Genomic DNA, 27,883 nt, shown 5'->3' on the forward strand with positions numbered 1-27,883 from the left:
ATGGGTCCACATGCAAGTCATTTAAGTTCATTTGAATACTGAGTGCTATCCATTAGAACCTGCTACCATATAACAACTATTCTTAATTTCATAAAAAGTAGAATATCGTAGTATATGTTTTATGCTATCAAAGCAATTGGTATAACGCCATACTCTATGCTAACCTCTTGCTTGAACCACTAAACAAATTCCTTGTGCACAATGTTGTCTATTTTCGATGCTGACCTTGTTTGATCTCGTAACCTTCTCTTTGTTTTTTGAACTATATGAAATAGTAGAACGTTATTCGCAAATAGTGACCGGGTGTAAAGATTTATATCTGAGATTTGAAATATAACATAAGATTACTTACTCAATAAATTCAGAAACAGCCTCGTAGTTGACTAGCACGTGATAATATGCTTGATGTCATTCCATTTGAGTTAGCTTAAAATGTGTTGCAACCCCTAACGCATTTCCAACTTTTGGGAACATAGTTTCACATGCATTAAGGATTACTCCACTAGGTTGATCGTCAACTTGCACCGGCCGATTCATTTTAGTCTCAATGTTATTCATATATCTAGGGCAGAAAGTTAGAATTTCCTCTGATAAGTAGCCCTCCGCAATTGAGCCTTCTGTTTGAGCCCTGTTGCGCACATATTGCTTCATACAACCCATATATCTTTAAAAAAAACAATTCATACACTTAGCATAAATTAATTATTGAACCGCATGTTGTAAACAGGGTTGTATAAAAACTAATCTCTCTATTGGATACATTCACCGATAATGTGCTGGGCCACCAAGTTTTACTTCAACAAGATGCACGATAAGGTGTACCATGACTATGAAGAACGATGGAAGAAAAATCATTTCCATACGACATAGGGTATGAACATGATTTTGGAGTTCATCAAGCTATAGAGGGTTAATGGCTTTCCCGCACAGTGCTCGAAAAAATGATGACAGATCGGCAATTACGCTAGCCATGGGGGCAAGCAGTTCATTCTTGACCAGAATTAGAAGTAAATGTTCGATCAAAATGTGACAATCATGACTTTTCAACCCAGTTAACTTACGCTGTTGCAAGTCAACACAACGCGTAATATTGCTGGAATAACCATCTAGAAAGACAACTTTTTGAAGAGTCTTTAGAAATATATCATTCTGTGAATTTGACATGGTAAATATTGAAGAATATTTTCCACCATCGCACGGCCACAACTCTGGCCTTATGCTCATGCATTGTAAATCCTTTCGCGGTTTCAGATTGTCCTTTGACTTTCCACTATCATTTAATATAGTGAACACTACGTTATCGCATAAATTTTTCTATGTGCATTACATCAATGTTATGACGCATCATACTTTCTTCCCAATATGGGAGATCAAAGAAAACACTCTTCTTCTTCCAATTTGAGTCACACTGGTTGTCATCTTCACCACTGCGTCTTTTTTGTCCTATCACATTTGTCATCTTTACGAATGACACGTGAAAATTTGATTATTGCCTCAAGATATCTGTTCTAGACAACGTCTTTGGGGGATCCATGTTCTCTACTTGGCCATCAAATCTCACCTGGTCCAGTCTAAATTTATGTCCCTGACTTAGAAAACGACAATGACCCATAAAACACCATTTTTTACTAAACGTGAGTCGCTATGCCTTATCATCCAAATTATAGGTAGGACATGCCAACCTGCTATGCATATTCCACCCATATAAGTTTTCCAATTCTGGAAAATTGCTAATAGTCCACATCAATGCTACAAACATCTTGAAAGTGCATTTCTTATTAGCATTGTACGTTTCAACGCCATCCCATAATTGCTTCAACTCAACAACCAAGGGCTGCAGATAAATATCTATGTCATTACCTGAAATTTTAGGCTCAGGAATAATCTTAGGTAGAATGAAAGAGGTATGATTCATACAAAGCCATGGAGGAAAGTTGTACAGGATAAGAATCACCAGCTAAATGGAATACTTTGTGCTCATGTTCCCGAAAGTATTAAATCCATTAGCGAACACTACGCGGATCCAATGAAAAATAATTATTCTTCGCATCAAACTTTTTCCATGCTTCAGCATCCCTTGGATGCCTTAAAAAATCGTCGTTGTTGTGACCCTCTTTATGCCATAACATGTCTTTAGATGTTTTGTTACACATGAATAACCGTTGCAATCGCGAGATGAGAGGAAAGTACCGAAGAGTCTTTGCTGGTATTGGTTTTTCATTTCTCTTGACATGAGTTTTCAGCTTGAGAATAGAACATTCCCGCACCTTTTGTTTTCATCTTGAAGTCCCGCATTGTTTGCACTTGGTCAAGTCTTCATCATCACTCCGATATAACATGCAATCATTTGGACAAGCATATATTTTTTTGTATTCAATTCCCAGTTTCCTAATCGTCTTCTTAGCCTCATAGAATGTCCTCGAAAGTTTAGTGTGGTCAAATGTATCTCGCAACAAATCTAGGATCATTGACATTGCCTTGTCACTAACACCACATATACACTTTATATGGTAAAGCTTCACTAGAAATGATAGCTTTGAGTATTTTGAGCATCCGGGATATAATTTTTGTTCTCCATCAGCAACTAAATCATTAAAATCCCTTGCCACACGACTTGCCCGCCGTATAAATTCGAAAATTCTTGTTCATCATCCTCAACATGTTCATCTATTGCGGTGTCATCGCCCCCCTCTTGCACTAAGAGATCGAATGCCTCATTAACCATTTGCGTTATTGGATTTGGTTGGGATTTCGGATTATCAGTTATGCGCTTAAACCTTGTGCCCTCGTCACAAGGTTTCTTACCATGCTGAATCCAAATAGTGTACTCGGGGGGAAACGACCTCAGCAATAGGTGGTCGTACACATCTTCTCTTATTTATATAAGTTGGAACCCACACTTTGGACATAGACATTTAATCATTCCATCTGACCATGCATTAACAAATGCAAAGTCTAAGAAATTATTCAATTCTTGCTTATATTCTGTACTACCTCATGTCTCTAAAATCTATCTTTTATCCATATCTAATATAAAATTAAAATATTTTACAGTAATTAACAATTACATACCAATTATTGAAGAAATAAATATTTACTTAAATAATGACAACACATTATACATGCACATAATGTTTTTCCAAATATAATGTTTATTTTTAATATTTGACAAACTAATTGTGAAAAATATCTACATTATATTATTATTATTGTAAATAATAATCTAAAAATCTAATTATATAATATTTATTTCCAAACGTAAAAAATATAATAATAAAAGAATCTAAATTACATTAATATTCAAAATAAATACCTATTAAAAATTTTTAATTATAACATTATATTATTTAATATATTATTAATATTAAAATTTATTCACTAATGAAACTCCTAACTACTTTTTTTATACAAAATACTTACATTGCGTATTAACATCACTTTCTTACATAGGACGTTCTATTTAATTTCCTCCTCCCATGATTCTTGTCATTTTTTATTTTTGATAAATTATTTAGAATTTTATTTTTAAAATATTAAAATGAATTAAATTAATTTTTTAATTGACCTTATTTAATTAGGACTTTCATATAATTTTTTAATAATTAGTCGTTGTGTAAAATTAAAATTAAAATATCAGTAATTATAAAATAATAAAAATTAAAAAATTTAAATTAACAATGATTAAAATTTTGATTTAATTTAAACAAATAAAATTTTTAATTTAATTTTATCAATAAAACAACTTAATTACATAGAACAACGTTTTAAATAAGTTTTATTATATGTATATTAGTTTCACAATAACCCTAACTCTCCAGCGTCGCACGCTTACCCTCAATCACACTAGCCCACACCTCAGAGTTCCCCTCCCATTCCCCTGCACAACGTTGTCTCTGATATTGGAGCGTCGTCTGTTGGCTTCACAGGTTGCATGTTGCAGCGTCGTCTCCTGCAATCATTCTCCACTACTCTACCATTCGTCTCAGTCCAATTCAGGAGCGTTGTCGTTCGCCTAAGTCCAACCCCGTCACCTCCTTAGCAGCCGCCGACCTGCCGTGTCTCACGAACCAGCATCTCTATCGTCTCTCTTTTTTTTGTGTTGTTTCCCTTTTGTGACTGATGTAGTGCTCTGCGCTTCTACTATCCACCGCGCCATGCCGTACGCCACACACTATCGTTCGACACGCACTGCTGTTGTTTGCCACTGCTATTACTTCCGATCTGGTTTGCATCTTCATTTCTCAGTCTCTAACGCTCTTTTCTTCTTTGTGCCTTGATCTTTACTCCGCACGACTGTGTCACTGCTCTGTTTCTTGCCGTCATTCTCCGTTGCAGCTGGCTGTCGCTGGTTGATACCTGCGTCGGCATTGCTGTATTCAAGACCTTGAGCCCCCTGATTCGAGCTTGTAATTGGTAGCAGCAGCCAACATGTTTACACTCATTGAGCCCCAATTTCAAGCTACAATTTTGCCTCTCAAACTTCAAAGTTTAAGACTTCAGGTAACCTTCTTTAAGATTCTATTGCTTTCACCTTTAGCCTATTATAGATTTGGATTTTAGTATTTCCAATTTTTTGTTCAAGCAAATTTCTTGTGTTACTTATGGGAATTTTAATATTCGTTGGTTGGTGAGCTGATTGGAAATTAAATGGCAATGTTGAATTGAAAGGTTGAAATTTTGAAATAGTTGTATTGGTTTTGGAATGTTTTTTATTGAAGTTTGAATTAGTTTATAAATTACTGAATTACTAAATTTATGAGTTTGCTGAATTGCTGAAAATTTTGGGTTATTATTGTGGGTTTTATTGTTGATTGGTTTATAAGCTGTTTAGAAATAACTGTGATTAGAAATAACTATAGAAGTATTTGAATTTGTTGAAGGTATAAACAAAGATAATCAAACAATATATGTAGTATCATGTGGGTGATGACTTACCGTATTCGATAACGATGGATGAGCGGTCTATGCAAATATATCAATCTCTTTACTTTGTATCCCCAATTTTGAGTATTTTCACTCCTTCAAAAATAAAGATAAAATGTTACCTTTCATAAGCTGAAACATGTTTTTGTGTTTTTCAAAATGCGTAGTAAGTCAATTTCACGCCCTTGATTAGTTAATTCTGACTTTCTTATTGATGACTTCTGTAAAACCCCAAATAAACGAACATTAAATAAATAATAAATTAAATATGAGTGAATATGGTTAGAAAAATTAGCAATCAGAATTTGATAATTTAAATATGATATTTAGACTCAGTTGATTTTTCTGAGTCTGAAAACATAGTTTTCAGTATAAAAATGCGAAGTAGCATTTTTGCCGGCAGTATCAGCTTACGTCCGTCCGGTACTGTGTCTAAGAAAATTAATTTTGAGTAAAGAGGGTAAGAAGATAAAAGTTAGTTTGGGAAAGTAAAAATATTTAAGTATGGATTTAAGCTCTAACTTTAAAGGTTTTGGCCCAAAATTGGGCTAACGGGCTAAGTAAATAGACCTGGGCCACGATTGGGCCCAGGGCCCACTCACTCAACCCACAAAAGCACCAACATTCAACATTTCACCCCTCATTTGAGGTGAAACACGTTGAGAGGAAGAGAGAAAAGAAGATGAACACCAAACTCTAACTCACCAACATTCAAACCACCGTAACTTTAGCTACGGAGCTCTGATTGATGAGCCATTTGTGGCCACGCATCGCTCTTTTCCTCCTCTTCGATTCTATTTAAGTTTTGTGGTAAGTATTTCGAAACTCAAAGCCCAGTTTTATTTTTTCTTTTTGAATTCGAATTTGGTTAAGTGTATGTTGAGATATTGTGATTTTGGTTATTTAGGAGTGTTATAATATGAGCTACTGATGAGTTTCATTAACCAATTCCATAGGAAAAGGTAAGAAATTCCCAAACACCTAGTGATTTATCAATTTCATTAACCCTAGGTTGATTATAAGTGTGAAAACTGGTTATGTTAGAGTATTGGGTGATTTTGGTACACAATTGGGAGATTGATATTGCTTGTGGGGTTTTAGTAAGGCTTGGAGCTAAGGTTTGGTGGAGATTTTCAAAGAAGAGGCTCAATTATTTTAGCTCCAAGAGGTACGATTTAAGTTTCATTTAAGTACCGTGTGATATGATGTGAATTTCTAGCACTACAAGAAAAAGCAATATTTGTAACAAAAAAATTGTTACAAAAAATCAAAATTTTGAAACAAAAGGTTTTTGTAACAAAATAAGGTCCGTTGCAGTATGTCCCGTTACAAAATGTTTTTGTAACAAAAAATGGAACTGTTATAATTCAAAGTGGTATTTTGTAACAAATTTTTCTGATACAAAAAACCGGAAGCCATTACAAAAGTGGTAACAAATTTTGATCTTCAAGGTATTTTTGATGACAATCTTTTTTTTTCCTATCATAAAATTTTGTTACAAAATATTACTTGATTTTTTAACGTTATTTTTTTTAGTTACAAAAGCAAATTAATTATTTTGTAACAATTTTTTTTAGGTTTAATTACTCTGTTGGTCCCTATAGTTTCACCAAATTTTTAATTAGGTCCCTATACTTTTTTTCCTTTCAATTGGGTCCCTACACTGCTTTTAATTTTGTAATTACGTCCTTTTCATGTTAAAAATATTAAAATTAATATAATATTTTTACCAAAATACATGCGGTTAAAGATTTAATTAAGTTTTTAATTATAAATACCTTCAATTTGCTAAGAAATATTCAGTTAACTCTAATATTTTTTACACTAGGAAGAACTTAATTACAAAATTAAAGAAATATAGGGACCAAATTGAAAGAAAAAAAAGTATAGGGACCTAATTAAAAATTTGGTAAAACTATAAGGACCAATAGAGTAATTAAACCTTTTTTTTAATACAACTTGCATGCATAATTTACTAAATTATTTTTTAAATTAACTAATATATTAACTATTCTAATAAGCAAGTCTACATTCATATAATATGCAAAAATATACATAATTCAAACATGCCTCATTTAGCTAAAGTTGTTTTAAAACAAAATAACATTAGTGAGTACATTGATTAGTTCTACAAGTTATATGTCTTGCATAAGTTCAACCTAAAGTTAAAAGTTCTAACATAGATTAGTCTCTCTATGAATCAAATATTCTTCCCTCAAGGTAGCATGTGGTCACCATTTCAACACTCCTGTAGATAAGAAAAATCAAAACAAAAGATTAGAAACAAGATATAACACTAACTATAATTTTATCCATTAAGTTTTATCCAAAATGTTTAGAAAATTTTTGACAGAACCTCCCTAAAACTTGGATATTTCCACCGTCTACGGTTCCAACAAAAACAACCAATTCACAACTTATGTCCAGCCAATACACAACCAAATTTATCAAACCAAATAATAGGACATTTATCATTTTTCAACTATGACACAAGTAAAATGTGATAAATAGATCCATATACAAATTAAACTATACTAATAAAATAGGAATCATCTAGGAAAATGTATTAAAACCATAAGCAATTTTAAGAGTACCTTTAGGACCTAGTTTCCTTAGGGGCAACTTACATTCCTTTTCATTTTTTAAGTTTGTCTAATCTAAACCCATGTTGGTAAGGTAACTCTAGAGATATTAATCTTTAATTTAAGTTAGGTTTTACTGAATTTGGATTAGAATTGAATTTTATACAAACTTTAAAATTCTGCTGTTGCATGTACGAAAATTCGGAAAACAGACAGTAGCCATGTTTTTTTATAAATTCCATAATAATTTTAATTCTAATCCGTTGCTTCTAAATTTTGGTGAGATTACAGCCAACATCCCTAAGTTTCAGAATTCACAAGTTTTAGGTTCATATCACTTCATTTGATTAATTAATTATCAATTGGAAGTGGAGCCCTGTTTTCATAAACCAGTTCAGAGTTTCCAGCAAACAACCGACCTTCCAAGTGACTTATCTAAGTCTACAAAATATATATGAACATGAAAATTGTACTCAGTTAAAATAGACTGATAGATCTTTAAAATCCTTTTGAAATCAACTCTTAATTCTATTTAAATTAAAAGTTATAGCGTCTGAAAGTTGGTACTGCAGAACCAGAAAACCAGAAAAATCTGCAGCAACTACTAAACTTCAAAAAATCATATCTTCCAAACCATTTGGCCAAATTCCATGAAATTTTTATGGAATTTTTAGGACACACTAAAGTTTTACACAAAAATAATTTTATCTAAAAATTAGGTCTGGAATGCTCCCAAAAAGTCCTTCATTCTGCTGCCAATTATGCAGATTTCTACAGAAATTCTGCACAAAGTATTTCCAACAACCTCATATACCAAATCCTATATTCAAGCTAGGATTCATCTAAAACCACATTTCTAACTTTCTTTTGACTAACCAAAGTTGCCCAAGAACTCTTAATTCAATATATCACAATTTCATATCATAGGTGCAACGTAACCATATTATCACAACATCTATTCTTCAGCATCTCATCTATAACAACATATCTCAAATTCTGATTCATCAAATCAATTTCCAGCAGCCATAGCAACATTCCATACACAAAATCAACATCAACAAGTAGTAGCATGAGCTAACTTCAAAATACAGAACGTCGTCAATAATTACTACATTAAATCATTAAACCAATCACCAACTACAGCCATGATTCAACTCAATTCCAACAATTATTCACACAAAGCAACCATAAATCATTTGCAGTTACTCATTTAATTTTATTGGCATTCATAACTTAAAACATTTATTTTTCAAAACAAATCCCCTACCTCATCTAGTCGAACTCAGAAATTAAACATGACAAACCCTCTTTTGTTCTAAATTTGCAGCAGCGGCGGCATTCCAACATAACCAGAACAGCAGCAGTGTCAATTTCCTAAGGCAGCAACGATGGTTGCACCAGGACAAAGGATTCGAATTGAATAGAAATCAAGAGCAAACACAACTCTAGAAATTTAGGACAAGGAATATACTAAATCAAATCGTTCACAAGCATGGCAGTGACAAATTGAAGTGTGTAAATGAAACAGAATTAAATAAAAGAATAGACCAGAACCAGAACAGTAATAGTGCTACCGGCAACAACAGCAATGACGTCCTCCTTCAAGTTTGACGATGGCAGAACAACAACTCTAATAGCGGCTAACTCCGGCGGCAACAGGACATGACGGAGTCAAACCCTAGTAGTGGCGGTGGTGGTTTGACGGCGTGAAGGCATGGCGGCGCGGAACAGGGCCTCGCTCCTACCCTGGTCCTTCGCGTTCGTCTCTCTCTCTTCGCGAAGCCCGCACACCGCGACAACCACGGCGGCGACAATGAAGCTCCAGCGAGGATGGAGGCAAGGTGGCGGCGCAGGCAGCAACGCTTCCCTCCTCTGCGCTACCTCTTCTCCCTCGACGACTCCTCCCTCTCTCGCGCGCGGTTCCTTGCATCGATGGCGGCTCAGCAGCAGCAGTGACAAGCCCAATTCGACGGTGACAGCACGAACGGCTTCCCCTACGGCGGACCAGACGTGAGCAGAAGGAAGCTGAACGGCGGTGAGGCGCGACGCCGGTGTAGCAGCCTTCTCCTTCCTCTGTTCCCCTCACTCTCGTATCTCGCTGGTGGTGATGGAAGGCTGAACGTGGCTAATTGAAGATTGAACAACTAGTGGGCTGGGGGTGGGTTAGGTGTGTGTGGGTTGGGTAGAAGGGATTAGGGTTTCAATTCGGGAATTAGGGTTTCAGGTACGAAATTAGAAATTTCAGATAATTTAGTAATTTTAATAAAATTAGGGTAATAGAGTAATTGAAAATTAATTTTAATCTAATACTAATATTTACAAAAATATTTATTTAATTATGAACTTAATTTATTTTCAAATAAATACTTTAATTCAATAATTAGTAGGGGTGACAATGGGTAGGGTAGGGTAGGGTTTGAAGCCAATCCTAACCCTATCCGCAGATTGAGATTTTTATATAAACACAACCCTATTCTACTTGTGGGTTGAGAATATCTCAATCCTAACCCTATCCGTTTTTAACCCGCGGGTTACAAAAAAGATATAAAATTATTATATAACTTCATGATAATTTAAAATAGAATTGACTTTTATGTAAAACAAAAGTATTAAATTATCAATTAATGATTTTTTTTAGTGGCTAAGGATCTTTTATATTTAGTGAGAGGTCTTTGGTTTAATATCCACTTAAAACATATTTTTATATAAATATATAACATATACATATATAGGGTGTGGGTTGGTCGGGTAGGGTTGAGGCTCAACCTGCATCCTACCCGACCCGCACAAAAACCCAACCCACACCCTACCCTACCAGCTGCGGATCGGGTTGACAACCCTACCCGATCGGCTGGGGTCGGGTTGGATACCCGCGGGTAGGGTACATGTTGCCACCCCTAATAATTAAAGATAATTAAATTAATTTTTTTTTTAAATTATAAAATAATATTCAAAAGATAATTATTTAAATTAGCGCATATAAAATTCTCATTGTTTTTAAATCACTGAAGCTTTAAATCAATAATAAGAAAGTACTTAATTAATACAAAAATTTTTAAAAATATGCTCTCAAATAAATAAAATAAATCATAAATAATTTATTATTAATTTTTCAAAATCTAAGGTCTTACCACTGCACTACTAAGCTTCTTTTTACCTTCAGCATTGAGTAATGTAGTTTTTTTCTTTTATATTTATTTACTTTTATTTATATTTATAATTTAACTTAAAATTTCTTTAAGTTACATGAATTAAATTTTAATTAATTTTAAAATTTGATTATTAATAAAAATTGTATATTACTTTTTTAGAAGAATCTAAAATAATATTTATAATTTTTAAAATTTTATTTTTTGAAACAAAATGAAATTATTTTGAAAAAAAAATATATACACAATTTTTTTATTCTTAAAGTGTTTAACATTTTGAAAAAAATTGTCGTAAAATATACTTATATTTTGTGACAAATAATTAACTTGTTACAAATAATATTAAATTTTGTGACAAATTAAATTTTTGTTACAAAACAATTAAAGTTTTTGAAACAGAAAGTTGTTTTGTTACAAAACAATTGGAGTTTTTGAAACAAAAAAAATATTTTGTTACAAAATATTCTGAATTTTTGCAATTTGTTTTTTTTTTGTTACAAAATATTACAATATTTTGTAACAAAACACCATCTCGTTACAAAAACTAACATTATTTGTAACAAAATAAAACAGGTTGTTACAAAATATTATCATGTTTTGTAACAACTTGTTTCTTTTGTTACAAAACATTATCCTTTTGTAACAATCACTAATTATTGTTATAAAATACTATTTTTTTGTAATAATTTTAAATTTGATACAAATTTTTTGTTACAAATGTTTCATTTTAAGCTTGAATGGTATGATTGATTGGTATTATATGTGTATTAGATGTACGGATAAAGATTGATGTTGGTATGGATGATATTGATATTGGATAAGGATTGTGGAATTTTGCATAGTTGATGTGTGGATAGAAATTGGTATTGGATAGTGAATTATGTGGTTGTAAGTTTATTTGATGAAATATTGAGCCGGAGGCCGTGAATTTGGGCTGGAGGCCGGAAAGAGGTAAGAATGATAAGTGATGGTTAATGATTAGTGATTTGATGATGATTAATGAACATATGAGGTCTTGTTGTTAGTGTTATTGAGCTGAGTGGTTGGATTGTATGTTGTATGAATGATGCGTTTAATATTATATGTGAAGATTGGTAAATAATAATGATGATGTTATTGGAATGTCGATGAAGTGGATTGATGTAGTGATGATATTAATGATGTGTGAATTAGTATTGTTGGTATGTTGAAGAATAAGGTTGTAATGAGTGAAATAGTTGGTATTGGTGTTAATGATTTTGTGTAAAGGATGTCTTGATATGAGAATGAAGAATTGATGTGTAATTGATGTGCTTTGGGCTGTATATGGTTGAAGTAGTTTGTTAGGAAAGTGTAACTTTTGTGAAAAAAGAAGTTGAAGATGTTTTGTGAAAAAAATTTAATTTTTGGCCGAACTTCGGAGAGCCATAACTCAGCTTTCGGAGTTTACATCGTTAGAAGAACGAATGAAAAATGTTTTAAAACGAAAAAGTTATGCGCGTCGGAAGTTTGGAGTGCAAAACTGAAATTCTGCAGCATTCAGTATTTTTGCCACTATGCATATCTTGCGTACGCGACCACCTGCACGCGACATGACCAACCCTTTCGAGTTGGGCATCTTGCGTACGTGAGCAAGGTGCATGCGTACGCGAGCAAGAAAAACACGCCCACGCGCACGCGTGACTCTTGAAATCAGCAAAGTGAGTTTTGTGTTTTAAAAGGTAATTTTGAACTTCTAAACCTCTATTTTTACTCTCCAATGTCCTAAACTTAAATTTAATTATAGGGAGGGAGTTGAACATTGAAAGGATAATAACTTGCAAGTGAAGGAAGATTGTAAAGAGGTGATATAAGTTGAAAAATGTAACGGGAATGCTGGTTTGTAAATAAATGTGATTATGGCCCCAGGTAGTAGGCAGTGGCGATATTCACTTGCTCCGGGTATGAGATATAGAAGAAGAATTATGAAAAATGAGTTTAATTATAGAGAATAAATGGACGTAATGATGGTATTGATGTGTTGGATGTGGGGAAGGCGGTAGGGCGCTAATTCCTCGATCTTTTTCCCCTACATTCTCTGTGATTGTGAGGTGTTGGATGTGGAGAAGGTAGTAGGGCACTAATCCCTCGATTCTTTTCCCCCGCATTCACTTTGATTGGATTATGTTAGAAACTATCACGATGATTAAAATGAGATTATGATTTTTGGATGTGGGGAAGGCAGTAGGGCGCTAATCCCTCGATTCTTTTCCCCCGTATTCCTTGTGGTTGTGTTTTGTGGGATGTAAGGAAGGTAGTAGGTCACTAATCCCCCAATGTTTTTTCCTCACATTCTTTCTCTCTCTGTCAGCAAGGTGGTAGGGTACTAATTCCTCGATTGATATGGCACGACCTCACTAGGGGAAGGTGGTAGGGCACTAATCTCCCGATTTATTTCTCCCTGGTGTATGCCTCCAAGAGAAGGTGGTAGGGAACTAATCCCCCGATTTTATGCCTCCTGGAGATGCGTAGTTGAGTGATGATATCCAGGCAAGATTAGACATACATCATATGCATATGTTTGAATTGTTTGGGTTTGCTTAATTGCTTTGGTTTGCCTAATTGTACATGTTTCATGATTATTTGCTAATTGTCTTACTTGCCTTACTTGCGCATTACTTGTTTGTATTGTTTGTCTTTGTAAAAAAGTTGAATTACGATGAAGGATGGTTCGGTTCTCGGATTATTCGGATGGAAGATAGTGAACGTTTGAAGGATATTGTGTTAGAATTAGAATCCCCTATGATGGTTACCAAGTTATGGATTAGCGAGGACTTAGGATGAATATGACGAGGTAAGAAGTTTAAGATGCTTAGGGAATTTATGTTATAGTGCATTGTATTTATTTGGCACTTTTACCGTACTGAGAACCCATGGGTCGGAGTTCTCATTCCGTATATATTCTCTATTTTTTAGATGCAAGTCCTGGTGCTCAGTAGTGAGCTGGATTCGTCTGGAAGGCGGCAAAGTTCATTTGATTCTGTTTTGTACTTTTAGAATCTCTCCTGTTTATTTTGATAAACCTTCAATATGATGTACGTAAATGTTTATTTTGCAACTTGCCTATAGATGCAATGATGTATCTTGAGAGAGATAGGAAATACTGTTGTAAAACTAGTTTTAAATTCTGTACCCTAGTCGGCCTAAACTTCACAGGTCGTGACTAGTGACTATTTACTTATGTTACTTATATATATATATCTACGTCTTGTCCTTATCTTATTCTTATTGCTTTCCGAAGCGCACTTTACTTTTCGTCGGTTATCTATATACGAGAGTGTTGTTCGTTCGTGATTTTATTTTATTCCTTTCAGGCTTCTCGTTTACTAATTCTTTCATTTAAATACATATATATTTACTTACTATTATTCCACCTTGATTCGTACCACCGTAATATTGATTCTGATAAATTTTTTTATTATTGGAAAAATGAAAAAATACCTTCGTGGGTGTTATTGATGTTCTTAATAAAACTTCCTCTCCTAACAGAATATCAAAACAATCCAATAGTCGGTTAAATTATAAAATTAATAGCACAATTTAATCTTAAAAAGGAGTGTAAACATAAATAAAAGAAAAAAATCATAAAATTAATCACACAGTATAATCTTGAAAAGGATTGTCAACATAAATAAACGGAAAAAAAATGTAAGTGTGTAGTAAATATCATTTTACACATTCAGTGTCGAACTACTTGAATCATTTTATCCGATAGCTAATTAATTCAACAACTAAAAATTAAAATCAATCATCGAATAAAGACTAAAACGTGTTATACAGTAATTATAGTTTACAAGAACGATACATGCAGAGCATGAAATTAAATTCCGTTGGATGTAATTAAATCTTAATAGCATAAAAAATAAATGGGATTATTTATGTGTATAGTAAAATTAAATAAATCCTCTCGCCAGCATGTAATACTTACATAAATTAAATAGGAAAAATACAAACAAAATTTATAAATTTTTGCATTATGAATTGTAAAAAAGTATAGAATTAATGTCCACATTAATCATTTAAATAACATTATTAAATCCAAAGAAAGTTTTTATATAGAACACTAACATAACAGAAAGAGAAGGATAAAGGAGAAAATAAAAAATTCAATACATTAATTTTTGTGTTAGTAATAATCGTGATGGGAATAAACTTACCTGACACATTTCTTCACATTGGAAATTGAGAATTTTGAAAAATGGCAAAATACAAGTCTTTATATTAGCCTTAAGAAATGCAAAATTTTCTAACCGTTGAAAGTCAAATTTGAATAATAGATAGGTACTATTTTAACCGCATGTTAATATCATGATAACAAAATATAGGAAAATTAGTTTGTGCAAAATTAAGATAATAGTTTGGTAGCGAAATTAACTATTTAAAATTTAAATTGGGTTCTTATCAGATATGAATTGTTAGAAAAAGTAGCAATGTTATCGTATACAAATTTTAATTTAAAATTTAAAAACATTTTCATCAAATATGGTTTGTTATGCAATTTTCAAAATATAAAACTTAATTAATTTAAAAATTAAAATTTTAAATATTTAGTTAAATATTAAATAAAGTTATACTGGCTTCACTTAATAAATTGACCTAAACACAATAATCAAAAAGTATTTTGTTTAGAATCATTATTTAGACCATAAAAGATTTAGACCACCAATTTTCACAAGGAAACCTCAACAAAGGCCAATGAGAAATGCATAATTCAACCATGCATAACGTCGTTTCACAACGACCTAACAAAAATAAGTGGAAGGAAAATTATAATATCCTCTTATATTATGGGTTTTTAATTATTTTCTCTTCTTTTAATTTACTTGAACCGTTACACTAGATTTCAATTACCTTAAAAAAATCAAATTAATCAGAATTTGAAAATTTTTTGTCTAACGATGTCAACAAAGTATTGTAATTAGATTACCTCGTGTACTATAAGATCTTCTATATTTGCATTCAATCATAAATATACAAGAAAAGACAATGATACGGGTGAATTAGGAAAATTAAAAACAACTTCGATCTTAGAATTCTTTATATTCCTCTGAGACTTTGTTGAGATCAGAATGCATGGCAAAGTTAATTCTTTGGTTGGTGACCTCAACTAAGTCGGATTCCGGTTTTAAGAGCTTTTCTTCCAATCCCATTTGTCGTTGTACCTCCCTTCTCAGGGTTTTTTCGGATTCTCGTTATCGTTTTAGTACTTGTTCGAGTTCTTCCAACTGGCCTTGATGTCCGTAGACAAGTCCCATGATCTTTGTGGAATTTCTTGGCCTGGATGCTTCAAGTCAGTGTACTTGTGAGCTTATTCTGTGTCTTTTTGGAATCGAAAGGATGCGCATCTCTGACCGCACTTTTTTTCCTATCAGCTCGGGAACGTATGACTAATGCACACTCGTTGATATGTCACTCATCTTCTACGGCTTAAGAGTTAGAAACTATGTACAAACCTTTAGGGATGTCGTCCACCATGGTACGGTTTTGACTTCAAAGACTTCGGCAAAGGCACCAATGTTTATTTTAAATGTAGGGTGCACATTTGCAAAATTTAGTTAAACAAATGATAATTTATTAAGCACGAGAATCATTATTAAACATTGACCTCATAAACATTGTTTTATAATTAAGATTTATATTCATTAAGAGGGAATAAATAGATCAATCTCCTAATTAAAATTAAAATAATAATAATGTGGTCTGCCAAATAAGGTTTAACTTTATTTTTGAAAAACTTTTTTATTTTCAAAAATTGAAATTCAGGGTTCATAATTCTAAATTAAAAACAGATACATTAGTATTCATTCAATTTTTTAAATACAACATAAATAATTGAAAAATAAGTTAAAACAATAATTATGTGTTAAATAATATATTAGTGACTATCGTTTATCAAATTTAATTATACTTTATGTCATGGTGGTAAAGTAGTAATTGTAAGTACACTACAAGAAACATCGTTAAAATCGATGGCCAAATCGACGGCTAAGCCGTCGATAACATTGAAATTCGACGGCAAAATAGACGGCGCAGTTGGTCGCTATAAAGCTTGTTGATTTTTCAAAATGCTAATAAAATCGACGGCTTTCATGGCCGTCGATAATAATTTAATAAAATCGACGTTCGTTCCGTCTGTAATATGGGTGTGAGAATTTTACATTCTTAATAAAATCGACAACATTGCCGTCGATATTATAATTTAAAATTGACGTCTTCTTTGTCGATAATTGATTCAATAAAATCGACAGCCTTTGTGTCGATATTTAACATAATAAAATCCACAATACTTTTGTCTATAATATGTTTAATAAAATCGACGACAGCGCCGTTGATATGTGATTGAATAAAAGCGACACAGTTGCCGTCGATTTAATTATTTAGATTTGTCTATTTTCTTATAAAAGCGACAACTTTGCCGTCGATTTTAATAGTTATATGTTTTCATTATTTTTTATTTGAAAAATAGTAAACCGTTAATACAAATAAACTTTTAAATATAAAAATAAATTTTATACAGAATATTAGATAACAAGACAAATAAATTTTTAAATATAAAAATAAAATTTATACTAAATATTAAATAATGAGTTTACAAACTTATCAAAATAATAAATAACCCTCTAACATAAAGATTTAAGACAAATAAATTTTCACAGTAGCCCTTTTTTATTAGTCAACTTAATTCTTAATGAAAGCACTAAAATATTAAACTACAAAACTTTAAAAGAATCATTATTACAAAAATTAACTATTATAGTTGAAGGATCAAATTCCTCTAAAGTAAAAAGGTTAATAAAATGATAAAATAATACTTTAATTATCTTGGAATACCCTTTGCTGGCATCATTTACTTGTCCAAGTAACTCAAATAGATAACAGCGGTAAATCCTGTATAATAGACTACAGTCACACAATGCCAGTTACAAACACCAACCCAAAAGTAAGTCAACTAATTAACTGAATTATCAAATTCTAACCATGAAAAACTACCGTTCCATTGCAAGAAAATTGGTACAAACTAAGAACTGTTACCCTCCATGAAAATGATCCTATCAAACCATGTTAGGTCTTTGTAGTAGAAGGAGATTATAAAACTTATCATGCAAGAAGAAATTCTTTCCCTTGCTATCAACAGCTTTCTTCCACCCACACCATACACCATTAACGATCTTTTTCAGCCTTCTTTGCCTAGGGCTCAGCATATGTTGTCCAGTTAGAACAGAAAAACCAAAGGTTAACGTTTAATCAATTAGCATTTAATTAACCTAAAGGTTAATGTTACAAAATACGGAACATAGTGAAAATTGAATGGTAAAGGATGACTTGCCTTGTAACCTTGAAGGCCCTCTAAGCTGCTTGGCTTAAGTTTTGCATCATACCAATCACCTTTTTTATTAGCAATGAGTGGCCACATGACACCCCATGAGAGAATTCCACCAATCAGCAGGGATACATTGATTATATATGGGCAAATCATCCCAATCCCAACATAAGTAGCGGAAAAATCAAAGTAGAACCTGTTATGCACAAGAAAATAACAAATAGATAAGCAAGTGGTTAAAGGAAATGAAAAACAAAGTACAAATCTATTATTATATAACAATAAACAATTAATAAAAAAAGGCATTATTTCATTGAGGATCAATAAGTGCTACCCCATCAAGCTAAGACTAACACTAGAAGGTGAAATGCTTCATCTTAGTTTTTCTTTTATTGGTTTATTATTATTACAATACAAAGTTGGCTAATATTTGACATTCAAGAAGCATATTTTTTAGAGGATAGAGGTTTTGCGAATATATTTACATGTCCTTTATTGAAATAAGTGTTTTAAACACTTCTTCTGTTTGATACTTTGATTCATCAACAAGATATAGAGTGAGTCACATACTTGTTCTTATAGGCCTGTAGACCAACTGTAGGGAAGCTTGAAAATCCGCAATCATCACCAGCAGTGAAAAACCATTGGAAGAAACTCCATAAGAAGCTAATGGAGAAAATCTTCCCAGCTTTGATACTTGCTTCCTAAAAATGAAAAGATCAAGAAGAAATTAGGAGAAAATATGCCAATAAAAGTGGAAACTCTGCTGTTCAAAGCCCTGAATGCTCACTTAGCTAGCTCTGCGCCTTCTGAAGTATGGAAACCATTGATAAGATTGGCTGTAAATCTGAAGAGAAAATACAGAAATAAGCTAAGATTAAATTACTTCTAAGAAATATTAAAATGAAATGACATATCCCCTAGTAACAAAATCCATCCTTAAGATGAGGCAAACTGAAAATACCTATGAGAAGAAACCTCTATAGATGAGTAGTTTTGGAGTCTGAACCATGAAATGATAGTCTGGAGAGAGCGATAAGCACAACCCCATCCCTATAAGATCAAAGTAAGTGATTTAATTTGTGATACTACAAAGAAATAGAGTTAAGAGCCATTTTGCTTTAATTATATTCAATTTCAAGAAGTGATTTACAACTGCATAAAACCAGATTATCTTTGTCTGATAATTTAAAACCAGTTACTCAGTAATTGTTTTCTTTAGTGCAAGACATTATTAGTTGTAACTTGTAACAATTGTGTCTGTGTTATGATGTGTTAAGAAGAATAAAAGATGAAGAAACTACCGTTGGAATGATGAACTTTCCAGAGAGAAGGCAAATTGCTGGCAAGGAACAATAAGCAACAAGAAACTACCGTTGGAATGATAATGACCCTTTGAATGCTGGCCTTAATGGCATGCACTAAATTGATCTCCATCCTCTACAGTGCATCTTGAATCCAGTTAAGATATCCTCTATCACTGATCTATAAATCCAACCAATCTGAATGAATACACAACAAGAACAACACATTTTAGTTAGTAAACAAGTCAACAACACATGAATGAAACGTTTAAGCCTCACCTCTTTTCCCCATTCAGTATTCTCTTCATATCCATAGCCAATTACATGAATGGCCTCCTTGATCAATCCATTAACCAATATATGAATGCATTGCCTCACCTGCGGGTGTTGTCCCAAAAGGTTAGGCAACATTGAATCTGCAATGCATTTAACTGATCAGCTAAACCAGGGATGGTTAATCTTGAAACTGCATGCCTCAAGGGGAGCTTCTTAGAAGCATAGCAGAGTACATCTAGTTTAATATCCACAACAAGGAGCCTGACTTCATCCTGGGCTGAAGGTAATAATTCAACTTCAGTTAAAAAAATACCCAAAAAAAATCATGCTAACATATAGGATTTAGGACATTAATTTGATCCTAACTCCTGATTCCTGACTTGGAATGTACTCTGCAACAGGCACAGCAGACGCTGATAATGGCCCTAAGCTGTTAAAGAGAACACTAACTTGGATGGTATCTGCATTCTAAGATGAAGAAAATATCACAAAATGGATGATTGAAGTCATTTCACAATTCACAATGCGCATGATTCATGGTAGCAGGCCAAAAAAATAAATAACCACTAAAAATAAATCACAAATACTATCATATAACATCAGCAGCAATTAAACAATTAAAATGAAGAATATCATAATCAACCATTTTACTTGGAGCTAAAGTTTTCATTGCATCTCATAAGTCCTGTGCTCTATAACTTTCATCATCAAAGTATTATCAATTAATGCTACTAGCTCACAAACCCTGATTTCCAATCCCTAGATTGCTTTATTACATGGCAATGCAAAAACAATGAATTGATTGAAGTTAATTTCAAAATACAACCCCAGCAGAACATACAAAGCAAAATTAACACCAATCCAAACTAACACTTAGAGATCAGAAGAAACAAAAATTGAATAAAACTAACCACTCGTATTCTTGAGAGGATAATATACTGGCAACTTGATCGGAAGCTCACAACGAATCAAGCAACCATCCATTTAATTTAAAAAGTACTACTTTTTTTAAAATATGGTAATGGCAATAGCAATGGGCATGCACTGAAATATTTATTTTTATTATTATAACAATATGAATACTATTTTTGTTTAGAAAAAAAAAGAGAGAATCAGAAATCACATAAGTATATTGCTAGCTATCCTATTAGCTATCCTATTAGTAGTGAATATAAGTAGTGAAATCTCTTTTTGTCTTTATTTCATTATTGCTAGCTATCCTATTAGCTGCCACACTCACTACTACTTAGCAAATAAATAGTAATGCTGTGACGTTGAGTAATGCTGATCCAGTCACGAGGAAGTTGTGAAGTTAGCATTAGCAGTATCACTTTTTGTTTTTACAAAGCAGCAGTAGCACTGTTTGTCGGTTCCCATTCCCTTTAAGTCATTAAAATATTTCTAACGTGCATATCAAAGAAACTTTGGCAAATTAAACTTTAATTCTTACAACTCAAGCAAGACACCATAAGCTAATTAAACTTGAAGACTTAAAGGGAGAGAAATCAACCTGAAAGTAGTAGCTAGCAAGAGGCTTTTATATTATGTACTTTTCTGTTCTGCCGAAAGTAGTAGTTGTAGTGTAGTGTGCTGTGTGGCAAAATAAGCTTTCGTAAGAGATTGTGTAGCATATTAGTTAATGTCAAAATAATAATTATCTTGATACTTTAATTAAGCTAAGTGTTCGATAATGTAAAGCCTATGCTGATCAGACATAGAAATTAAATCAAAAATTCCATTCAGGCATTTCTCCGAACATGTGGTGTGCAGAGTTCAAAACAGTAAATTTCAATTCAATATAAGCAGCATTCAACCCAGTAATTTCAGAAAGATACAGCCAACAACAATTTCAGTCCAGAAACACATGTTTTAACAAACCTAAGCCTAACCAAAATTTCTAAAAATAGAATTAAAAAGTAGTGAAAATAAAGAAAAGAAAGACAGGGAACAGGGGAAGGGAACCTGCATTCATGAAAGGAGGAAGAAGAACGGAGAGGCGGTGAGGTGGTGGTGATGTCGCGGTGGCACAGAAGGTCACTGCCGCTGGTGGTTTCTTGTCAGTGCTTGAAGACGCGGACAGAGGGTGACTCCACGAACAGGGGTGTCACACGCAGGAATGAAGAAATGGAGAAATGGGGAAGAAAGAGAAGAAGGAAGAAAGAGAGGGTAGGCGATGGTGGTCGCCGGTGGTGGTGTCGGACGGAGGCGGTGGGAAGAGAAAGCGAAGTCAATCAAAGGATACCTAACTTGAAGAATACCTAGCGAAGTCAACCAAAGAATACCTAGCTTGAATTTGGGGAAGTTTGCGTTTCTGAACTTTGGAAGCGGGAGTTGACGCAAGAACATGTGGTTTTAGTGAAAAAATCGACGGCATATTTGTCGATTTTATTTAAAAAAAACATCACATATAGCGTCTATTTTATAGATTAAATTTATATCGTCCATTCCATTTTAGAAAGCAATTAAGACTGTTCAAATTTATCGACGGCAAAGGTGTCGATATTTTAAATAATAAAATAGACGTCATATTCGTCGATTTTAATATAAAAAAAACAACACATATAACGTCTATTATATAGATTAAATTTAGACCGTCCATTCCATTTTAGAAAGTAATCTAGACTGTTCAAATTTATCGACAGCAAAATTGTCGATATTTAAAATAATAAAATCGACGCCATATTCGTCGATTTTATTTTCGACTTCTGGTTCGCCTATGATATGACGATAATAGGGAAATAAATTAATGCATTATAAAAATATCGACGACTAGGCCGTCGATTTTAATATTTTTATTTTTAATTATTTTTTTAGTGATATCGACAGCAGGCCGTCGAAAATTATCGACGGCAGAAATAGCCGTCGATTTTTGGCGTTGATAAACACGCTTTTTCTTGTAGTGGTATATATAATAAATTATATTTTTTTGATAGCGAAATAATTAAATTATAAAAATTATGAACTTTTAATTTTAAAATTAAAAGGAATTAGTTAAAAACAAAAAAACATTAAAATGGCACATAAAGTAAATAGACATGAACATAATCATTGGAGGTCTTTTGTTTATAATCATTAGTTAGAATGCAAAAAATTTGTACCACCAATGTTAACGAGAAATCCTGAAGAAGATAATCAAAACATTTTCAAATGGGTCAGTGAAATATAAAAAAATATTATGGCAAAAATTAATTTTTTCATAAAGATATTTGCATAAGTTAGGAGTGAAGATTATTGGATGCACATGCAGAAATGATTTTAGTATTGAGAACTAAAACAGAGACCTAGGGGAATATGATAATGAAACAAAAAATAAATAAATGAAAAGAAATAGATATTGATTTTAGAGAATAAAATTGGAGAAGAAGATTTCATAATAAGAATCCGTCTGTGTTAGTAGAAGAGAATAGGAGTATTTATATAGCCTTTCAATAACAAAAAATTATAACTATTCAAATTTGATTTGAAATTCAAATGAAATAATAATATATCTACTCCAACCGAATTATACTACACTATCACCGTTTAAGAACTAGTTTTAAATTTGTTGTTTAAGCAGAAAAAAATAATAAATATAACAAACGAACAATTCAATTCATATTAATAGAAGTTTAACGTTATATGCAGCTTAATTAACAACTTAAATTGCATTATTATGATTAAGGATCAATTTACACAAATATAATTTATAAAAGTTTGATTTAATTTAACGGTACAAATTAGGCCCAAAATTACATAGTAGATTTTTGAAATACAACCAAACTTTTAGCTTTTTGTTTCACCCATGTCTATATTCCTCATCAGCCACTATTTTACCCAAAACCCTAATCTAAGCCAAACACCTTCACATCACATTCAGACATCGTCTGTTGGGGCTACAAGCCTCCCACTCTTGCCGTACCTTTGCGTCACTCTCTCCTCTAAAGTCTCTGCTGCACGCTTCTGTTGTTTTTTTCTCCTATGCTGCAAGTTGGTTTCGTGTTGTGACCAGTTTCATACGCGGTTTGTGCTCGTGATCCCCTTGGTTGGAAGTTGTATACGGTCTTCCACTGTCTTTGGGTGGCTCTGGTCCTTGTTGAGATCACTGCTCTACTGTGTTTGTGGTGAGTTTTTCTATTTTATTAACTTGGTTATTAATTGTTTTTGCTTTCTTTCAATATCTTATATTATTTGCCTCTGATTTTGAACTCTTACTCTGCTCTACCACTTAAATATAAAATGAAAATAGGGGTGCATTGGTGCAAAGTGCTGCTGCTCTGGGTGTAGGTGCAAGGTGTTTCACTGTAGCTGGTGGTGGATTTTGGATAGCTAGTAGGTTACACTTAATTTTTTGTCTTTACTTTTCTCTTTTCTTTGTATTCTTCTCCGTTATTTAAACAATTATACAAATATGCAAAACAGAATTTTGATGAAATTAGGAATGATCTACTTCTGTTTGCACAATGAGCGGAGATTGTGAACTATATATTAGAAGGGACCAAACTAGCTAGTTCAAGAGTGCCAGAATAAAAATGTTATAAGCAGCACTTTTCAATTACACTTTGGATTTGGATTGCTAACATATTTGAGTCTAAATATTTCATAACAATAAGAATAAATATAAGGAATCAATTTTTAATTAGATAATATTAACTATTTTTTTGTAAATCCTTATTTTTAGGGGTTTTATGATTTAGAATTAGGACTTAAAGTTTCAAATCTGAAATTTAGAATTTAGAGTTTAAGATTTAGTATTTAGAATTTAAGATAAAATTAAAAGAAATTAAAAAAAATAATTAATATTGACTGAAAAATAATCAATTCATTAGATGTTCAAAAATAATTTATATTATTATAGGTAAAAGAAGTAGAAATTAACGGACCACAATAATTAGCTTGATATTGGAATTTTTGCTAATAAAATTATGCCTTGTAATTAATTAAATTTTTTATTATTAGTATATCTTTCATGATAAAAACTTTCTATGTGTGAGTTGTTTTTTGAGGTAGTGGCTACATAAAAATCTAATTGATCAAGAATTTTTAGTATTAGTATGTCTTCCAGCTCCTAATTAGTGATTTGTGAGCCAATTAGGTTAAGGGATGGTCCATAAAACTTAATGTCTCATGTGAACTTCTGTTATGTGAATTTATTTTTTGTAATTTCTAGTTTGTTATGGAAGAGTTATGCATGTTATGATTTATGTCAACCATTTATGTTTTGATTTATTGTAAAACTCATGTACAACTTAGATTTAATTTATTTTATTTAAGACTTATTTATGACTAGTAAAGACCTAATACAAGAAACAAGTTCAATGAAGACCTTAGTTATTTTTCTCAAAATGTGTCATGAAAATTGTGATGTGATATGTTATTATCCTTAATTTTTAACTATAACTTTGTTAAAACCTTATTCAAGTTTGATGGACTTTAATTATATTTTATTGAGTGATTAGTAAGCTTGTTAACCGTTGTAGTTGGGAGTAACATATAAAAAATCTATTTTTAATAGCACCAGATTGTTTTTTTCTGAATTATTTTTAATTCGTGAGTATGTTGTAAATGTTAGTCATAACCCAATTTAAAAGATATTGTTTACTCTTTTCTAAAAAATGCCACATTGAAATATGAATTAGTGTTGTGTATTTACTTTCAAGGATTCATTGTATTTGCCATGTAATCTTAATAATTTGATTGCATTCTTTTCATGATAGATGTGATTTTTAGTTTAGGCTAATCATTTATTTGGTTACATTAAAATTTTAAAATTATTCCTTTTTTGTTATTGGTATTTTTGTAGATTCTACTCTCTAATAAGTATATAACGACTCTAGTTTGTGTGAAGGTTTAAAAATATGCCTAGGAGACTATGATACAGCTGTATCCCCGATGCCGACACTGTTGACAAAACTCAGCATATCAATGCTCAGATGTCTGGAAAAAAATAGATCATTCCGTCCACTGCGTATTGAAACATGGCTAGCTCCGTCAACTCAGAATGATGCCGATGAAGCTTTTGCACGACGCACAGAGACTGAACATGTTGCTAAGCTTGCCCAAATATCTTAGGAGGATGAAGATTATGATCCTGAGACTGATAAGGTTGAGTCATGGGATGATCACATTGACAACTTATATGCTGAAGAAGAAGTTGTAGGCCGTAACAATCCAAACAATCGCAAGGATACGGATGATTGGACTGTTGCTATTGTCGGTAAAATTTTCTCCTACAGTTTTGATTATTTAATTATAATTGGATGACTTTAGTATTCTATTTGAGTTTTAGGCAACGATAATGCAACTAAACCTTGTAATTTGTTTCTTAGACAATAGCGTCACAAAAAGGATGAACTTGAGTGTCAAGGCAGCTATAGTACTTCCTCCTAGTAGACAGATCATTTTGGAGTTTAATACAGAGTTGCAACTGATCGATCAGACAACTAGATTGTTAAATGGGTTTCTAGGGAGTTTGGGTGCTAACTTTCAATATTTTTCCATTAATGAAGAGAGTTGGAAGATAATGGACAGTGCTCTGAAAGAACATGCATACGACACAGTTAAGGTGTAATGTTAATTTTCATAGCTTATTATGTTATGTAAAATATGATCTATATGTCCTTATTTTTCCTTTTATTGACATGCATCGCATTATGTCTCAAATTTTTAGTGGACCTTTTGGTATGAGGAGGATGACAACGGAAAAAAAAAGCGGATAATGATTCAAAAGATAGGAAAAATTTGGAAAGAAGAAAGAAACAACTTATTTCACAAATTTTATGACGAGAAAGAGTTTAGAAGAAAATGCTAAGCATAAACCATCAGGAATAAATGCACAGTAGTGGAAATGGTTCCTTTAATATCGTTTGAAGGACTCTACAAAGGTAATTAACATTGACTTGGTACTCCATTTAGTGTTGCAATTTTAAACATTTTGAATACCTGAATAAAATGATTGATTGAAAGTGATAGAATTAAAAACCCAAAATACCAGTCCAATATGTTTCTAACCCTTAAAAAAAAAGATTGGGGCACTATTAAGGTGTCATTACGTTCTAAAACTCATTACATGATTAATTGTATTTGTGTCTTTATTTATAGAAAAAGTGTAGACAAAATGCTCTAAATCGGTCGAAGCAACTTTATACACATACTGGGGGTTCGAAGACATTGGCAAGGCGAAAGGATGAAGAGGTAATTATGTGTCTATTATCTTTCATATATTTTTCGTGTTTTGTGATATTCATATGTTACATGTATGATTGTGTAAATATTTAATGTAGTTATAGGAGAAACTACAGCAAAGACACATTGGTAGAGGAGAGATATAAGCTATGACTCATAAAAAAAAGGATAGCTCGTATATGAATGATGATGCGCGTGTTGTTGGAGTAAGTATTGGTTAATAATTATTTACATCTCTTGCTTTATTCATGTTGCTAACTTCGAAATCACAATAACCCAACTCTAGTATATCGATAGGAAGCGATTGCAAATATCAAGAGCCAAGATGGTTCCTTGAAGGAGATTTCACATAGTGATTCGCTTGCGCGAGTCCTTGGAAAGGAGCATTCAGGACAAGTTCAGCCGTTAGGTTTTGGACCATGTCGAACCAAAATTATCCGTAATACTACACAACAATCAAACTCTGGAGCGCAAATTCAGGAGTATCAGAAGGAGATTACAAAAGACAGCGGCAGCAAAACTAAAGGCAGAGGCAGCAGAAGAGAAGGCAAAGAGATTGACGATGGAGAATCTATTAAGATACATAATTTAACAGCAAGGAGACACTTTGCCACCTGAAATTGATGCACAGCTGAAGTCTTTGGGAAGGGCAACAAAATAGAGATCTTTTAACAATTTTTTTTTTGTTTCCTTTATGAATAGTGCACTTTGAGGACAATTTGCTATTAACTTTTTTATTTTGTGATTTATATGTATAATTTGAATTTTTCTAGCATTGTGTTTTACATGACTTATGTTTTTTTTTTACTATAATTGGAAACATAATCAATTAAATTAATATGTAACATCTTCAAATTAAAAGATTTTTAAATGTTGATTGTGATGTGAAATGAAAATTCAAATAAAATATTTAAATAAAAAAAATACAAAGTTTAGCGATGGTTACTATTGAACGCTGCAAAATCTACTTTTTTTAATTATAGTAAATAACGGCGGTTATCTAACTACCGCGAGAAGGGTCTCAAATCTGTTCTGGTAAACAGCAGCGGTCGTTAACTGCCGCAGAACATTTTTCGCTGCTAAATCCCATTTAATAGCGATTATTCCAGCGATCAAATAAAACTGCCGCTAAAGGTTTACCAATGCCAT

The 27,883-nt window shown here is 32.5% G+C and overlaps 1 protein-coding gene and 1 long non-coding RNA gene across 11 annotated transcripts; one reads left to right on the forward strand and one right to left on the reverse strand.

Annotated features, from left to right (window-relative positions):
- Window positions 1-17,391: 17,391 nt before the first annotated feature.
- Window positions 17,392-21,927, reverse strand: LOC112737741 (probable Ufm1-specific protease). Of its 9 annotated transcripts, none has more exons than XR_003169072.3 (9): window positions 21,536-21,927; window positions 21,084-21,163; window positions 19,940-20,041; window positions 19,577-19,850; window positions 19,298-19,495; window positions 18,958-19,046; window positions 18,784-18,840; window positions 18,564-18,697; window positions 17,471-18,189 (listed from the first exon to the last, which is right to left on the reverse strand). XR_003169072.3 is itself a non-coding variant. In XM_072211494.1 (8 exons), exons 1-4 carry the CDS (start codon window positions 21,543-21,545, stop codon window positions 19,471-19,473), a joined length of 291 nt encoding a protein of 96 aa, XP_072067595.1. In that variant the 5' UTR covers window positions 21,546-21,862; the 3' UTR covers window positions 17,392-18,189; window positions 18,564-18,697; window positions 18,784-18,840; window positions 18,958-19,046; window positions 19,298-19,470. The 9 variants fall into 9 exon arrangements, 2 of the variants coding, with proteins under 2 accessions (XP_072067595.1, XP_072067594.1); XR_003169071.3 differs by having other exon boundaries at window positions 19,940-20,034; window positions 21,536-21,899; XR_011869474.1 differs by having other exon boundaries at window positions 19,676-19,850; window positions 21,536-21,893.
- A 1,412-nt stretch (window positions 21,928-23,339) lies between these two features.
- On the forward strand, window positions 23,340-27,506 carry LOC112735821 (uncharacterized). Of its 2 annotated transcripts, none has more exons than XR_003168555.2 (8): window positions 23,340-23,673; window positions 23,799-23,881; window positions 25,398-25,766; window positions 25,879-26,114; window positions 26,220-26,433; window positions 26,651-26,743; window positions 26,833-26,940; window positions 27,021-27,506. It is a non-coding gene; the product is annotated as an uncharacterized lncRNA (long non-coding RNA). The 2 variants fall into 2 exon arrangements; XR_003168556.2 differs by having other exon boundaries at window positions 27,032-27,506.
- Window positions 27,507-27,883: the final 377 nt, after the last annotated feature.

This window comes from Arachis hypogaea, chromosome 13 (genome assembly GCF_003086295.3).
Source record: "Arachis hypogaea cultivar Tifrunner chromosome 13, arahy.Tifrunner.gnm2.J5K5, whole genome shotgun sequence".
Taxonomy (NCBI): domain Eukaryota; kingdom Viridiplantae; phylum Streptophyta; class Magnoliopsida; order Fabales; family Fabaceae; genus Arachis; species Arachis hypogaea.

Bases quoted from the DNA above. Each gene is read 5' to 3' on its own strand.
- LOC112737741 (XM_072211493.1), bottom strand. The intron at 19,851-19,953 runs GTCAGGAATCAG...TATTACCTTCAG, and splicing joins TGTTGCAGAGTACATTCCAA to CCCAGGATGAAGTCAGGCTC. The intron at 19,496-19,675 runs GTGAGGCAATGC...GTATTCATTCAG, and splicing joins TTTTGGGACAACACCCGCAG to ATTGGTTGGATTTATAGATC.